This window comes from Lutjanus erythropterus, chromosome 4 (genome assembly GCF_056507025.1).
Source record: "Lutjanus erythropterus isolate fLutEry1 chromosome 4, fLutEry1.hap2, whole genome shotgun sequence".
In the NCBI taxonomy this organism is placed as follows: domain Eukaryota; kingdom Metazoa; phylum Chordata; class Actinopteri; order Lutjaniformes; family Lutjanidae; genus Lutjanus; species Lutjanus erythropterus.
In genome coordinates, this window is record NC_139320.1 from 21,553,848 (window position 1) to 21,569,480 (window position 15,633).

At 39.9% G+C, this 15,633-nt stretch overlaps 1 protein-coding gene across 1 annotated transcript in view; it reads right to left on the reverse strand.

Annotated features, from left to right (window-relative positions):
- The window catches only part of si (sucrase-isomaltase), a 96,969-nt gene that overhangs the window by 49,432 nt on the left and 31,904 nt on the right, over positions 1 to 15,633 (reverse strand). The window contains exons 17-20 of the mRNA XM_084717328.1: positions 13,845 to 13,961; positions 11,492 to 11,646; positions 9,378 to 9,462; positions 1,453 to 1,509 (exon numbers count right to left, since the gene is read on the reverse strand). Of these exons, the coding sequence (XP_084573454.1) occupies positions 1,453 to 1,509; positions 9,378 to 9,462; positions 11,492 to 11,646; positions 13,845 to 13,961 (414 nt within the window). The remainder of the gene's footprint in view (positions 1 to 1,452; positions 1,510 to 9,377; positions 9,463 to 11,491; positions 11,647 to 13,844; positions 13,962 to 15,633) is intronic.

A 15,633-nucleotide genomic window follows, 5' to 3' on the forward strand; every position in this document is an offset into this window, starting at 1 on the left:
TTTTGTTTTATTTCTTTCCTCTCTAACTTGTTTTTCATGGTCATTTTCACTACATCAATACCCCCCCCCCCCCTTCTCCTCCCTCCCCACCCTTCCATCCTCCTACCCAGATAATCACAGGGGACCAACCAGGACAAGGGGCCGGCGGCAAGACAGCCAATCTAATCGTTCATCTGATCAGTGGGCGCTTTACATCGCCACTGTGACGCCCAAATAAGGTCCCAAAGGAGCTCAACACCTCTTTTATCTCTCTGTCAGAGAGATAGTCTCTCTCCTCTCCTCCCTGTCCCCTCTTTCACTCTATCTTTGTCCTCGCTCTCGCTCTGTCTTATCGCTCTCGTCTCTCAGTCTCGAACAAAGAACTCCAGGCAAAGACTTTCATGTGATACATGTTCTTTGTGTACGTGTTATTTTCTGTTTATTATAAGCCCCCTTTGCAATCGGTTTTGTTAAGCACTACACATTTATGTTACCAATTAATTAGGTACACCTGCACAATCCAATGCATTCCAATACAATACCCCTGCAATTAATCCTGTTTAGCCTGTTTGTCGTCCCATTTTCCTGTTTATCATATTTATGAGGCTTATGATGTTCAGTTTCTTAAGACTGTATCAAAGAGATGTTGATTCAACTCTATGCTAATTTTTTATGCTTTGTGGTTTTGAATCGGATTGCATTATATTGAAAGCTGTTCATAATATTCTCACTCCTGTCTTCTGTCTGTATGTAAATTAGGGGAAGGAAAACATAAGAAACACCCATACTGTGCTGTCTAATTAAATTATGTATTGAATGTTCTCACACTGCCTATTAGAAAGAATTTCATGGCCATCATGAGATAGAAAAGAATGCTATCTATAGCATGTGCACTTCACATGGAGAACCATCAGCTTGGTACATGCCTTTTTGTTCTCAAGGAGAAAATATTTCAGCAACTATTTGAACTAGAGGACATGAAGTGTCCGCAATATCTGCCCCAAGTATACAGTATTAAAAGGTCCAGTGTGTAGGATTTAGTTGCTTCTAGTTGTGAGGTTGTTGATTACAAACACCTTGTTTCACCCTCCCCTTCTAAACATATAGGAGAACCTGCAGTTGCCATGAAATATACAAAAATGTGTATGCGTATCTAAAGCCAGTGTTTAATTTGTCTGTTCTGGACAACTCTAGAAACATGGCAGTTAAACATGGTGGCCTCCTGCTTTCTCTGTAGATATATCAGCTTATTCTAATGTAACAGAAGCACGGCAATTCCTCTTTTTTGGGTGATTTTACACTAATCTATTCTCTGAATAAATCCCACAAAATCATACCACACTGGACCTTTAATTTACAGGTATGCCAGCAACAATTTCACCAGATGCAATGATCATAATTGCAGTTATCACAGTACTGATCATTTCTGTTAAGACACATGTGAAGAGGAAGAAGTGAGCAGAATAGTCTTACCGTTTCGTAGTCATACCACACAGCGTCTGGGATATATGCGTTTACATGGTCCGTTCCCTGGAGAAAACAAGCACAAAATATGTCTTAATATGTGTGCACATATAAAGAACTATTTAAATCTTTAGGTTTTTTTGTATTACATTAGGTCTGCACAAGACCTGAAAGTCAGTGATGACGCATAACTTATTTATGTAAACTTATTTTTTAAATCATTCTATTATTTTGCAGTTTTCAGTTGTAATTTGGTTTAAGGCAAAAAAAAGTACTTGGTTAGGTTTTGGCAACAAATCTTCAAGGTTAAGGAAATAAAACTACTTGGTTAAGTTTAGGAAAAAAATAGTGTGATTCTTATATCCTGGGTGCAAGTAGCATTGTTGGCTCTGAATACCTGGGTGCTTGTGTCTATCATGCAAGGCTATATACACCTGGGTGTGAATAGTCACATTGACTATTCCACCCCTGGTGCAAATAGCATTGTTGGCTACTGATGCCTGGGTGCAAATAGGTTCTGCCTAAAAGAATCCACATTGCAATTATTCTGACAGACATTGCGATTGCAAAATTGGTCATGATGAGTGGGAATGACAATTTCGGCATCATAAATTTCATTTTAACAGCAACAACAAACTTAAAAACACAACAATGTGACTTTTGTTGGGGTTTGTACCAAACAAATACGTTTTCTTACATCTAGAAAACAAGATTTTTAGGCCAGAGCATCTCTGCAGCACGACAGTACTTCTTTAAAATGCTGTTTTGTCACACATTTTCTCTTTATCAAAAAATTGCAGCTTGTGTGATTTGGATATCGCAGTTGGCCATGTTGTGATTTCAAAAATATTTCAATTATTGTGCAACCCTAAAATACATTATATGCCTCTGACTTGTGGAGAAGACATCAATAGGTTTCAGCTTTGTGTTTTGTGTGAAAGCAAGCCTGTGTTTGATTTGTGTTTGCAGCCTGTAACACCTGCTTTAGCTCACTGCGCCAAGCCTGACACTTTAATCTTACAAGGCTAAACATGAGGAGAGACGCCACAATACACCTCAAAGGAAGCATAGATACGTCTTGCTGCTATAAATCACTGCGACTTAATAATAAATAAGAAGAAGATAAAATGTTTCCATCAAGGAGGGTTATTTTAAAAACTGCCTATCATCTGATATAAAGTTTCCACAAAGCCCTTGTGACATTTCAGACTACAGTGCTATGGTGCAACAGATGATGGGAAAGACAGCATCAAGCGACGACTGATAGGTGACACCCTTTGATGGCTTTAGGTGGTGGACAGACAGGAGCAATCAATAGAAGAGCGCCAAGCCTTTGATAGCGTTGTCACTTCCCTGCTCTTTCTGACAGGGCAGAACAGAGGGGGAGAGAGAGATAAACACAGAAAGAGCGAAAGAAAGAGCAAACCGCAGGTCCTTCTCAGAAACACGCCAAATTGTGAAATACACTATGTCAGCTGTGTAGGCCAAAGCCGTCTGTCAAACTCACACCAGCGGCGCCAACATCTTGCTCCCTTTCTCTTTCTCACTCTTCAGCAGCATGTCCTATTTTGTGGCCCCCTGGGGCCCATCAGCTTTATTCATTCATTCATTGTCTGCAACCGCTTTTATTGTTTTTTTGTAAATATACACTCTTTCTAAATTTGATACCTGCAAAACTTTTCAAAAAAGTTGGACTGAGGGCAACAAAAGACTGTAAGAAAGGCTTATCCTCAAAAGGCTTGTTGAAGCAAGGGATGAGGTTCGCCCAAAAACTCCATGGGAAAATGGTCCCACAGTTTAACAATGTTTCTCAATACACAATTGCAACAAATTTGAGGATTAAGGGATTTCACCATTCGTCCATAATATTATTAAAAGATTCAGAGAACCTGCAGAAACCTATTGAATACCCAGAACCAGGCAGCACTGCACTAAAAACCAACTGCATAAAGAATATTAGTACATGGACTCAGCAACAGTTAAGACTCTACCATGCAAAGCAAAAGCCATAGGCTATATCAACAAACTCCAGAAATGCCACTGATCTCCGTTAAAATGGAAATCTGTGCTGGGGTCAAACAAGGTCACATTTCAAATTGTTTTTGTAAATTATGTGTCCTCTGGGCTAAAGAACAAAAATGACAGTTTGATTGTTACAGATTGTTACCAGCACAAATTTCAAAAGCCAGCATCTGTGAGGGTATGGGGGTGTTTTACTACCCATGGCACGGCTGACTGTCAAATCTGTGACATACAGATTTTTGAACTAACACATGCTGTCATCCAGATGACGTCTTTTTCAGAGACATCCATGCTTATTTCAGCAAGACGGTGCCAATACACAGTCTGCGTGTGTTACAACTGCATGGCTCTGTAGTAAAATAGTGCAGCTACTAAACAGACCTGCCTGCAGTCCGGACATGTCTGGACCTAAACCTGAAAATGTGTGGTGCGTTATAAAGCAGCAAATATGACAACAGAGACCCTGGACTGCTGAGCACCTGGAGTCATATATCAAGCAAGAATTTCATCTTAAAACTTCAGCAATTAGTGTCCTCACTTCCAAAACATTTACTGAGCGATGTTAAAAATAAAGGTGATATAACACAATGATATACATGCCCTCTACCAACTTTTTTTGGAACATGTTGCAGGCATCAAATTCAGAATGAGCTCACATTTAAAAAAACAATCAAGTTAATCACTTAAATATTTTGTCTTTGCATTGTATTCAGTTAAATACAGGTCAAAAAGTATTTGCAAATCATTGCATTCTGTTTTTATTCACTGTTTACATAGTGTCCATACCTACCTCTGTCATGACTGGGGTTTGTACGTGTGAAACACTATAAAGAGGTATATGTAATGGAGACATATTGCTATAATGACCTGCTAACAGGATTAAATGACTTAAAGTCTGCTTTGGGGGCCACATTTGCAGTCTGAGGCGGATCACCTGTCACAAGCGCTGCACAGCCTGTGGGATGACAGCCCGGGGAAATGGATGCTCCCCCTATAGCTCGTTTTCTGGTGTCTGATTTGCTCGCGGCGCCTATCACTCACCCCACTGACAAATGGGAAGGGACTGCAGGACTTAGCATGGCTGCTAACTGTGATTGAGAGGGACAGGGCGTGAGGCCTGTATCCTCATTTAGAGTACTGAAGCTCAGTTAGCCATAAGGTAAGATTTGATCAGGTGGGCCCACGATTCATACTGGCAGAATGATCAGATGGTAGCTGAGGTAGATGAGAGAGGCAGAGAGAGACACAGAAACAGAGAGCGGGGCGGGGGGATGAAATGAAACGGGATCACAAGGGTGAGTTGACAGCAGCTGATTAAGAGAATGCAGATGAGATAAGGGAGCCAACATTTGATGAAAGGATGAGCAAAAAAGAACAGGGAGTAATGGGCAAGAGAAGGGATAGTGGAAGCATGGATGAAGACCAGAGGGGATGACAGAGAGAGAGTGCAGGAGATCTCCCCAGTTTATCACAGAGATCAAGGTTAAAGCTTCGACTGATCTGAATGATAGAGCAAGAGCATCATTAGAGAAAGGGAGAGGCAGGCGGACAGAGCGATAAATAGAAAGAGACACAGAGAGATGAGAGTAATGAAAAAGGAAAGTGAAGGTAGGATGTGAGGGGTTGTTAAAGATCAGCCTGTGACCTTCCTCAAGTGGCTGACACTATCTCTTCATGTGGCCCTTCACAGCCTGATGCATCTGTAACAGATAGCAGGCACTCTGTGCTTAACGCCTGCCCTTACCCTGGCTTAAACCACAGTGCCGTGGCTCAGCAGCACCCTGTCACCACAAAAGATGAATATTCAGCCACATCAGATCTGTCGTTTGGAAAGAATCCTTTTCAAGTGCTGGAGCAGAGGTCTGAAATGCCTCCAAAGCTTGTGTCAGGGTGATGCGCTGTGCTGCTATGTTACTTTTCTACAGAAGATTAAGGTTTTCATGCCAAAATGTAACAGGCCCTGTTAAGTGGTGTGATGTTATTTACACACAGTCCTGGGAGAAAAAAAACTCTATAAAATGTGAGAGAAAAGGTGAAAATCATAATTTGAAGTTAGTCTAAGTGAGACAAAAAATGTGTTGGACAGGTAGACCGAGGTTATATTATCATCTTAAAGGAATAGTTCGGGTTATTTCATGCAGGGTTTTATGAGGTACTTATTGAGAATCGGTGCATTACCTACAGTAAATGCTGGCTGGCACGCTCACAGTCAGGAGAGGCAGAAATGGGCACAAACAGGGAAGCAAAGACATGAACTGCTATAGGTAGTAGGCAGAAAACAAAAGGCATTTAGGCACGTCAAAAAGGTAGATCAGCAGCTCTCGTATTCTGCAAGATAAAATGACTGATTTTGCCTGTGGAGTTTGGTTGGTTTGTAGAGAGCAATATTTGGCTTGTCTGAGGTCAAAGTAAAGCAGTGGAAATATTCTAAAGTTATAGTCCACTTAAACTGACTGCTTCTCCAAAATGGGGGTGTGCCTGCCACCATTTACTGAAGACAATCAGTAAGTACCTCATACAACTCCACATCGAATATGCTGAACTATCACTTAAAGTCTGAGATACTGTAATAATTCACTTTCCTCAAAACCACCTTGACACTAGTTGTCAATAGGTAGGTCAACAGACAGGCCACTTGTGGGTATATTGGTTATATTCTGCCAATATTGTGGCATTTCTATCAAATATTTTACCCGCTAACTCGTACCTTTTTGGTATCTCTCTCTAGCTGTCGTGAACTTCAGTATGCAGAGGTGGGAGGGGAGCTTCAGTATGGGGTCTTGTCTGTATTGATCAAGCAGCATGGTGCATTCTTTGGTGTTTTGCTCAAGTTTGGTTTGACCCAAATTCTGGGCAGAAGAACAAATGCTGTTCAAAAGCTTACACACTCTGTTTGTGGATGATAGGCTGGCCAAATTGATTTTAAATTTGAACTCCTTCAAGCAGAGAAAAAGAATTACTTGTAGTTTTCATTCCAGTGGTATATACTGTACATGTGGCTGTGGCGTGAATAACTGGTTTCCAGCATAGAGCTGTCAAGAGTGTGCCCTGATGCATGGAGGGAGAACTGTGGGGCTGAATGCATCCTATATGTATGTCGGGGACTGGATATTTATGCCCCCATAACCAAACTTTGTAACACTTTATTTGATGGGGTGCACATGAGACTGTCATTAGGCTATCATAACCCTGTCATGACACTTATCATAAGCATGGCAGTCTTCTGGCAGAGTGTTTATGACTGTTATTGTGTTCGATCAGTGACGTCATTGTTAATGCAAAGCTGACATTGTTTGAAATGTCTTTGTTATGACAACTTGACATTAACCAAAACGTCATAACCTGTCAATGTATGTCGGTCAACTTGACATTATCATACATAAAGAAACTCTTTAGCTTTATGTTTTACCATTACGTTAAACTGTCATCTGTGGTTGGTTTTGACACTGGCCAGCATGAGACCACTCTAAGCATGTCATTAATAATTTCCTGGACTTCAACATAAGTTTAGACTTGACATAAAGATGTCATTAACTGTTATAAGGCTAGTTTGACAACAGACTAAGGTGATTTAGCTTATAAAGTTACCTGATGGACAGATTGTGGTTAGCTGGTGTATTTGTAACTTAAGTAGGCTAACCGCTCTTTCCAGACAGACTAAACATTCATAAAGACTCCTTCATGTTCATGACAGGTTTTATGACAGAGCAATGACAGGCTTATGCACACCCTCTCAAATGATGTGTTACCACCGAACTGTCCCTGCAGTTGTTTTCAGTGGCACCCAAAGAGTTTCTAGATGAGGGCTACATGTTTAGCACACATGTGATCTGACTCCCTATTAAGTAACTAATGTACCGTAAATTCATTCATGACATTTCTGCACCACCACAAGCAAGGTCATGAATTTTGCTCTTCATAAGTTCTACTGCAGACATTTCTCTCTATTCAATTATCAGGGCACTTTGATGCAGAGCACATTACTTTTAAAGGTTGGTCATAATTGATGCCAGCCCTGAACACACCCACTGATAATGGATTTCTTTTTATCCTATCCTGTTTTCCGATTACACTACAGTTCAGCTGAGCCTCTGACCTTAAAAGCACCTAAAGGAGGTGCACTTCTGACTGCTATTTGCGTTAGCCTTGTTTCTCTTTTGGATTCACAAAAATAACAACTTGCATAGTCACCTTACGGCCTCTCCTTTTCGCTACCCTAAGGACAGCTCGAACCCCGAGGCACTGCAAGCATAAACCCTCCACTCCTCGTATTAGAAACTTTTCACACTGATTGAAGTTACTTTATCCCCGGCCCCACTATGAATCCAATTCGCTTTCCACTATTCCGTAATTCACAAGAGGCCACGCTAAATTGCTTATTAATCAGGCCACTTTGACATGACCGCAATCGCTGTATATGCACACATACACACACACGTTTACACGTACACACAGGGGCACGCACGCACACACACTGAGACAAACATGCACAAACACACACGCACACACACACTTCTATCTACACTTCTAATCTGCTAGTAATGAGGTCAGTGCTCTCATTAGAGCTGAGAGAAAAGAGGGAGGATATGAAAGAGAGAAGAAAGAGGGATGAGAGGAGGGGAGGGCAACAAAGAAAATCCCATGTCATGTTTTCCCAGTGGAGGTCAGAGTGTGTGTGCGTGTGTGTTTGACTGCATGAGTGTGTGTGTGTGTGGGTAACTCATCTCATCTGCATCATCTGCAAGACACATTTCTCTCTGTACAACATGTACTGTATAGGAAACTTCATGTGTTGAGATATTACAGCACATGCACATACATTTGGAATGACCACATGTATTTGAAGGGTTGAAGCATGTTCACTGAAATTTCTCATTGGATGCTTGGATGCTTTTGTCCATGTCAGCTGTTTCCAAGTTCAGATATGTAAAACAATATGACATTATTTCAAATTAAAGTGTTTCATATCAGTATTACTTTATACCATGTCAATTTTCTTTTGTTTATTGATTATTTTTATGATTTTTCTCATCTAAACGTGCCTGTTTTCACAAATTCCATTGTGACAGTTTTTGTGAAGCCAAACAATTCTAATTTCTATGAAACCAGAAGTTAGCAAGTCACCGCTTATGTGATATGTTGGGCCTTAAACACTAATGAAATCAAGGTCTTTCTTCTGAAATATTACTGTGTGTCCTTACTGCTGAATTTATGTCTATTAGATGCTCAGAGTCGAAGTCAAAAAAGCTGTTAGCAACCATTTATCTGCACAATTAATAAAAATCTAATTTCCACAACATGTCTTTACCACAACATGTTTAGGTTTTGTGGTAAAGACAATTTCAAGGCAAACAAATGGTAACTTCAGTAATCTTCAACCCGGACCTTGGATCCCATGTTTTTGTGTCTAAGTGACTAATGGGGACAATAATTTTGGAAAATTTATCCAGAATTGAGTGAGACTAGTGCAGCCATCAGCTACCTGTCATAAAAAGCAACATGTATTAACTATTGTGTATGTGACAGTTGGCATCTAAGGTTACTGTCAAAATGTTCCATTATGTGGAGAAAATGATGAAATTCCCCATTTTATTTTGTATTTAGTTTTATCACTATTTATAATCATGCACAAAACATGAAATCGAAAAATGTCTCAAAAGTTTATAGCAATTAGAAAATGAAAAATGTGTAAAATGAAAGTTATTGTTATGTTGCTGTAAGATCATTTTGTATAAGAACAAATGGTGAAAACTATAAAAAAAAAAATAAATAAAATTTAAAATAAAATAAAATTCATAGAGGTTGTTTTTTTTTGTAGAGTCAAACATTCCCATGTTTGCAGAAATACACATATGTACTGTATGTGTGTGTGTTCTGGGATGTTTTGTTGTTTGGTTCGTGTGTTGGCTCACCGGGTCCAGTACAGGTGTAATGAGCAGGTGTTTTCCCCAGAGGAACTGGCGGTCCACTGTCCAGGTGTTGCTGTCAGAGTAGAACCTGGGGAGCAACATAGAAGTGTATAGAATCAATTAGATATATACTTTTCCATTTTGCTCTTGTGTAAAAGCACCGTGTCCTTCTTTGCTTCGACACTAAGTACCTGTCTGTACACTGCCGCTGTTCTATGACAACTTTTGGGGATGTTAGTTTGCTAAATGTTACATTACCTCTGTTTCCACGCATCATTTATTATGCGTTCGAGATTTGTAAAGGAAAAACTCACAGTGGCACTTAAAATTTCCACAAAAGCAAAATCTAAGGATGGGACGAAAATACACAACTGTCTTTTTTTCCCTCTTTGCCTGCCATGTCCTTAACAAGCAAATACAGCAACATCTTGAATAATAAACAAATAAATAAATAATATTGATACGTGAAGCATAGTTAAGCATTAAGGTTAAGGGAGAGCACAGAAATTCTGCTTGTTTGTTAACTGACATCAGCTCTTGCAATATGTTTTATAATGATTGACTCATACAACCATAGACCTAATTATGCAGATGTCACAATGGTTATCAATGTTAGCGCCATATTGAAAAGGGCAAGACTGACCTGATATTAAGATAGAAAAAATTTAATTTTTTTTTCCTATCTTAATATCAGGTCCATGTAGATCATGAATGCTTGAATATAGTATAACACAACTCATTGAAATCTGTTAAGTAATAAACATCATCATGCTTTTCATCCAGTAAAAATGCAGACCATTTACACAGGTTACACATGTTCACAGGTCAGTCTTGCCTTTTTCAATATGGCGGTGACATTGATGTAAAGTAGCAAAAAGCCGAAGCGGTCAATAGAGACCCAAAGTACCTCCCCTTCTGTTGGACCACGATGGGACCTTCTTTCAGAAACAATATGAATGTCAGTCAGTGGCGAAGTAAACAAACAAATGTGACAGTCCGCTGGGTGTCAAACAGAAGCAGAGTTCTGTTTTTGCTGTCGGACTGAGATCGCTCTATCAGGAGACCATTTACTGGATTTCCACTCACCATTATGCCAGGATAGGCGGGCTATCTGCCTCTGCACTGCTTGTGCTTTCATTCATGTTTTGGCTAATGGCTTTTCATTATTGTTGGCTATATTTCGTGGTTCAAGATTCACTTAATTTGATTTATGAGTTCTGCCTGCTTGCATGTGATTAGTGCATGCTGTTCACTTTTCTATCCTGCTGTGTATCAATTAGAAATCTCTGTGTATTCATTAGCAGTGTAATTTTGCATTGGTAGTAAGCAAGCACTGAAATCCATGTAGCAGTTGAGCTAATTTCTTGTGGTTATCAGGCAAGTGTTTGCCATGTTGCTAATGTCCAAAATGATCATTTGAACAACGGGCGTATTTCCCCCTTGTGTTCTGGAGTCGTTTTTGGTGGGGGGTTTCTATTACCTCATGCATGCTATTTAGCTGATCCCTTGAGAATATTTTACATACTCTATCAACATAAAGCTAAACTTCTGTTCATTGCTTGTGTTGCACAGAGAAGAGAGCAGACCTGGCTTGAAGCAACATGTCTGTAAAAAGTCACTGTAGATTTTAATTGAGGAATGTTTCCCTCGTATCAATTAGTTGTCAACTATTAAATGAATTGCCAACCATTCTGATAATCAATTAATTGTTTGAGTCACTTTTTTAAGAAGAGATGTATAAATTCTCAAAATTAAGCTTTTCAAAAGGAAGTATTTCCTGGTTTCTTTAGTCCTCTATGACAGTAAACTGAATATCTTTATTTCTAGTCCCTCAGGGCTGTGTTCTCAGCCCCCTTTGTTCACATTGAACACCCATGACTGCAGCCAAAGATACTGAGAAAATGCTATTGTGAAGTCCAGCCTAGTTCAGTTATGTTTTGGGGGATTAGCTCAAAGGATCCGAACGACGACTCCCTCAAACAACAGACCCTTTCCAGCCATATCTTACTTTGTAATGACTGTTTACTATAAACGGTCAACCCTCTGATGCAAAGCGTCTCTGACAGAACTGGTATAATGAGGGCTTGACAGTATTTACAATACAGTGAATGACTTACTCGTGCATGACAGGACGTACAACAGTCTCCCCTGTGGTGTGGGCTTTGTAGAAGAGTGTGTAGAGGAAAGGCAGAAGTGTGTAACGTATCGTCAGGTAATGTTTGGAGCTCCTCACAAGCGCCGAGTGTTCGCCATACACAGCTGGATCCTGTGGCTGGAGGCAGAAAGATGGATTAAAGGGATGGGACTGATGAACGAGCGAGCAGAAGAGGGGAGAGGAAATAAAGATTTGTCTTTTATATAAAGGGAAAAACGAGAAAAAGATGAGAGGATGAAGGGCAGAACTTGTTTGCATGAGGGAAGGAATAAATTAGAGTGAAATGGAGACTTGAAGAGAGAAGATAGGGAGGAGGTATGAGAAGCTGGGAAAAATGGGAGTAAGAAGAACAAGGGACTGTTTTTTTTAACATCACCAATTTATTCATGAAGAATAAGTGGACATTAACCTTATTTATAATGATTAAAATGGAAATTAACTTTACATAGGACTAATCTAAAAGCAGAGTTTGCTAAGAGAATGAGCAAAAGAGAAAGAGGAAGAAATGAAGGGAGAAGTGTGTGAGAAAGAAACAGAGAAGTATGATTTAATTTCTATGATAGCTGAGAGTGAGAGGGTGATTAGCTGCTAACAGGCCGTGCTCCTCTCATCTGGCTAATCATTTATGCCCTCGGCACCTCTGAGAGTGTGATGAGAACTGTGTGTGTGTTCGTGTGTGTGTGTGTGTTTGGACTGGCCTGCATGGCCGTGTGATGAGAGCCATGATTAGGGCAAAGCAAAGGTCACACATTAGCTGTCTCATTTAGTGGAAATCATACTTCAAATTCATCATCATCATGTCCCTGTCCTCCAGCAAATACAGACCCCCCCCAACCCAACTTCCTCCTTGCAACACACACCGTTTCTTACTCAAACCCCCCCGTTCCCTACCTCAACGCTGTTCTATTTTTGCAAGCAGTGATGACCACGGAAATGTCACATGGCAAACGTTGTGAGAGCATCAATTTTCACGCTATTCAACACTGAAGACTGACTTTTCTCCTGTTAGTTGTGTTCATCCTACAATAATAGCTCAGTATGTAACGTCAATATAAGCACTGTTGTAGGCTCAGCAGGTGCCTTCCTGTGTCTTGCTTTGACATTTGCTCTGATCTGCCATGTACCATTTAATTTTATAGTGTGCTTCTTGGAGATGCACCGAGCCACTTTTTTCTGTTCCGATCGAATTCCGATATCTGAATTCGATATCTGCTGATACCCAGACTACTGATACAGTGCTCTTTTTTTCTTTTTTATTATTGGTGCTAGTAAGATTACGAGGCTGAAACTGATGTTGATGCAGTCAGAGGTTTTATACATCTGGAAAGCTTGTTTAGTTTGTAGAATGTAACTTTTGTAGTGGCGTCTTTCAACCCATCTTTTATTATTATTATTACTTATTAAAATATTAAAAAAGAAAGTTTAGTGTTTCATTTCCCTGATGTTATTCTGGACAATAAAGTTTATTAAATGGTTAAATACCCTGCCTCCATTACACACCACTGTCACAAGTGTTAGATAACCAGATTTGATACTGAGATTTTTTATTCTATTTTCTATATGAACAATATCAGCTGATATAGCCTATCGATATCAGAATAGTTTTACCCCATCAGAATCGACATTGGCCCCAAAAATGCAGTATCGATTTGGCTCTACTTGTGTTGTGAGAGAATGAGAAGCTTGATGAGTGTAGTTAAGTTAACTATGGGGGGCAGGGCTTAGTGAGTGAGTGGTCAACTACAAGAACACTTTTTTCTAATGTTAATTCATCATCACACAAGAGATAATACTACCCATTCAAAGGTTAGTTAAGGGTCCGATATCAGGGCCACCAGAGCTTAAACCGCTTTGATATTTTACAATACGCTGGCCATGTATCCACCATATGGCACATCATATCATAGTAATTTAGCATAATTTAGCATTAATGTTATCTTTTACTATAGTGTAAAATTCCAGCCTCAGTCTGGCACCGAGCTTCCACGTTTTACTTCAGGCTCAGATGTTCCAATGCCCGCTGCAGCTGTAATGATTTGCCACAGCTTACATCCCCGGTGTTAAACCCGAAATCAGAGGTCCCACTGCTCCCATTTTATAGCACAGTTGTACTAGTGCCGGTATGATGACAATCTCCATGGATACTGAAAGAAGTTTCTATTTTTAACCACTTGGAGTACATAGCACCTATGCAATGTTATGAAATGAAGGTTATACCCTGCAGCACTTCAGCCCAAACAATGGCTGTGCAATACATAAATCTAAAACTGACAGTCTAATATAAGAATTGTAGAACAAAAGTGCCTTTACAGTACCTTGTAGCCCTGAGCGTTGTGGTTCCGGCTGAAGGGGTAGAAAGCTCCCACCTGCATCCAGCGACGACATAACTCTTCACTGGAGTTGTCAAAGAACCCACAGATGTCAGCTCCAATCTGGAACGCATGAGGGGACGACAGCTTGACATTTTGCCTGAACGTACAGTATATTTCTATTATCTTAAATGTTAAATTCAGTGTATTGGAATCCTACAGTGACACATTCGAGAGAAGAGGATACTGTGGATTCCAGTTGAAGACTGGGTCGCTCTTCATTTTACAGCACACTAATAAGACTTAAAAACTATATATATTTTTTATCAGACAGTAGCAGACCCTTTACTAAACCTTCATTAGACTTTATTAGAGGGTAATTTTTTGACACATTACAACCAAACTTTTTTATTAGACTTTCTCAGAACTGTACTGTGAACTAAAAAGTCTAATAGGGATCCAACTATGGAAAAAATTACACTTCAGTTTCTGTTCAGTTCTGTTGTAATGTGTCCCTAACTACCCTCGAATGAAGTCTTATAAAGGGTCTAACATTGTTTAATAAAAAACATAATATTTAAAATTTTTGTATGGATTGTCACATCTTATTAGTGCACTGTTGGGTACGGCTATGATTGTTTACTGGCTAATAAAGAACGTATTATTTCTAATTCTCACCTAATTTAATACAAAGTACAGCTTGTTACATTTTATAAGTGTATCAGCAAAGATTTAGTGAATGTTGAAACTGTTAAGTAGCTCTTAACTGTTAAGCAGCGTCAATCCAGGCGCTGTCGGAAAGAAAACAACTCAATCTGAAGTCATCAAATCTCCTGCCGCAGAAAAAAAGCTGGCCACATATTTGTCTTTTAAAATGTCTTTCTTGAAGTGCGTTCAATTCAGTCCAGATTTACTGGCAGACAGTAGATGTGGGCAGTGATCTTTATTTACATTAATTGCACAGTGGAGTCCAACAAAGAGACTTCAGTCAAAGGCCAGTCCACGGAGACTGCTTGCTTTCTATTGTTTACTACTGGCCACGTTTTACAACAGACTCGGTGGGGGTGGGATCGATCCAAATCCCATTTCTCCAGCTGTCTCTCTCTCTCTCTCTCTCTCTCTCTCTCTCTCTGTTTGTTTGTGGGAGCGTATGAGTAGGTGTGTGTGCTGAAGAACCCAAAATCTGCTTGACACAGTCCCACCAGGATGTAGTTGGCATCTATAAGACCACCTGACGCGCACAGCTGGAGGAGTGTGTGCGTGTGTGTTAGGGTGTGCGTTCGACTCCCTGTTGTTTTCTTGCCGCTGTTTGGACTGCAGATACACACATGCAAGTACAGAGTGCACTTGGGTACTGAGTAGCAGTTTTTCAAGTCTATGTTTTTTGAACGTGGTGTTGTTCCTGCAAAGAGAACTGGTGTTCCTCCAGACATTTTAATGGATCTCATTCCAGACACACTTTTTCTTGCCTTCCCCTCTGTCTTTATGCCTACACCTGAACATAGATCTCAATTAGCAGCTGAATCCTCCTTTAAAAAGACGAAAAAGAAATGCCAGAAATACATGTTAACTAAAATGAAACACCTAGTAAGATTTACAACTTGCTCTAGCTAACTTTCTGAGATTTTTAGTATGATACCAGCGTTCCACATACCTAATAGCATTTCTGTCTCTTTCATTAATGCTAGATGAGAGGAATCTGAGCCTCGAGTGAAAAGTGCCTGTGTCACTGGATATTTGCCGAAAAAAAATTAACCACACTTCACAGAGCTCTTGGGTGCCTGAATTTCTTTCT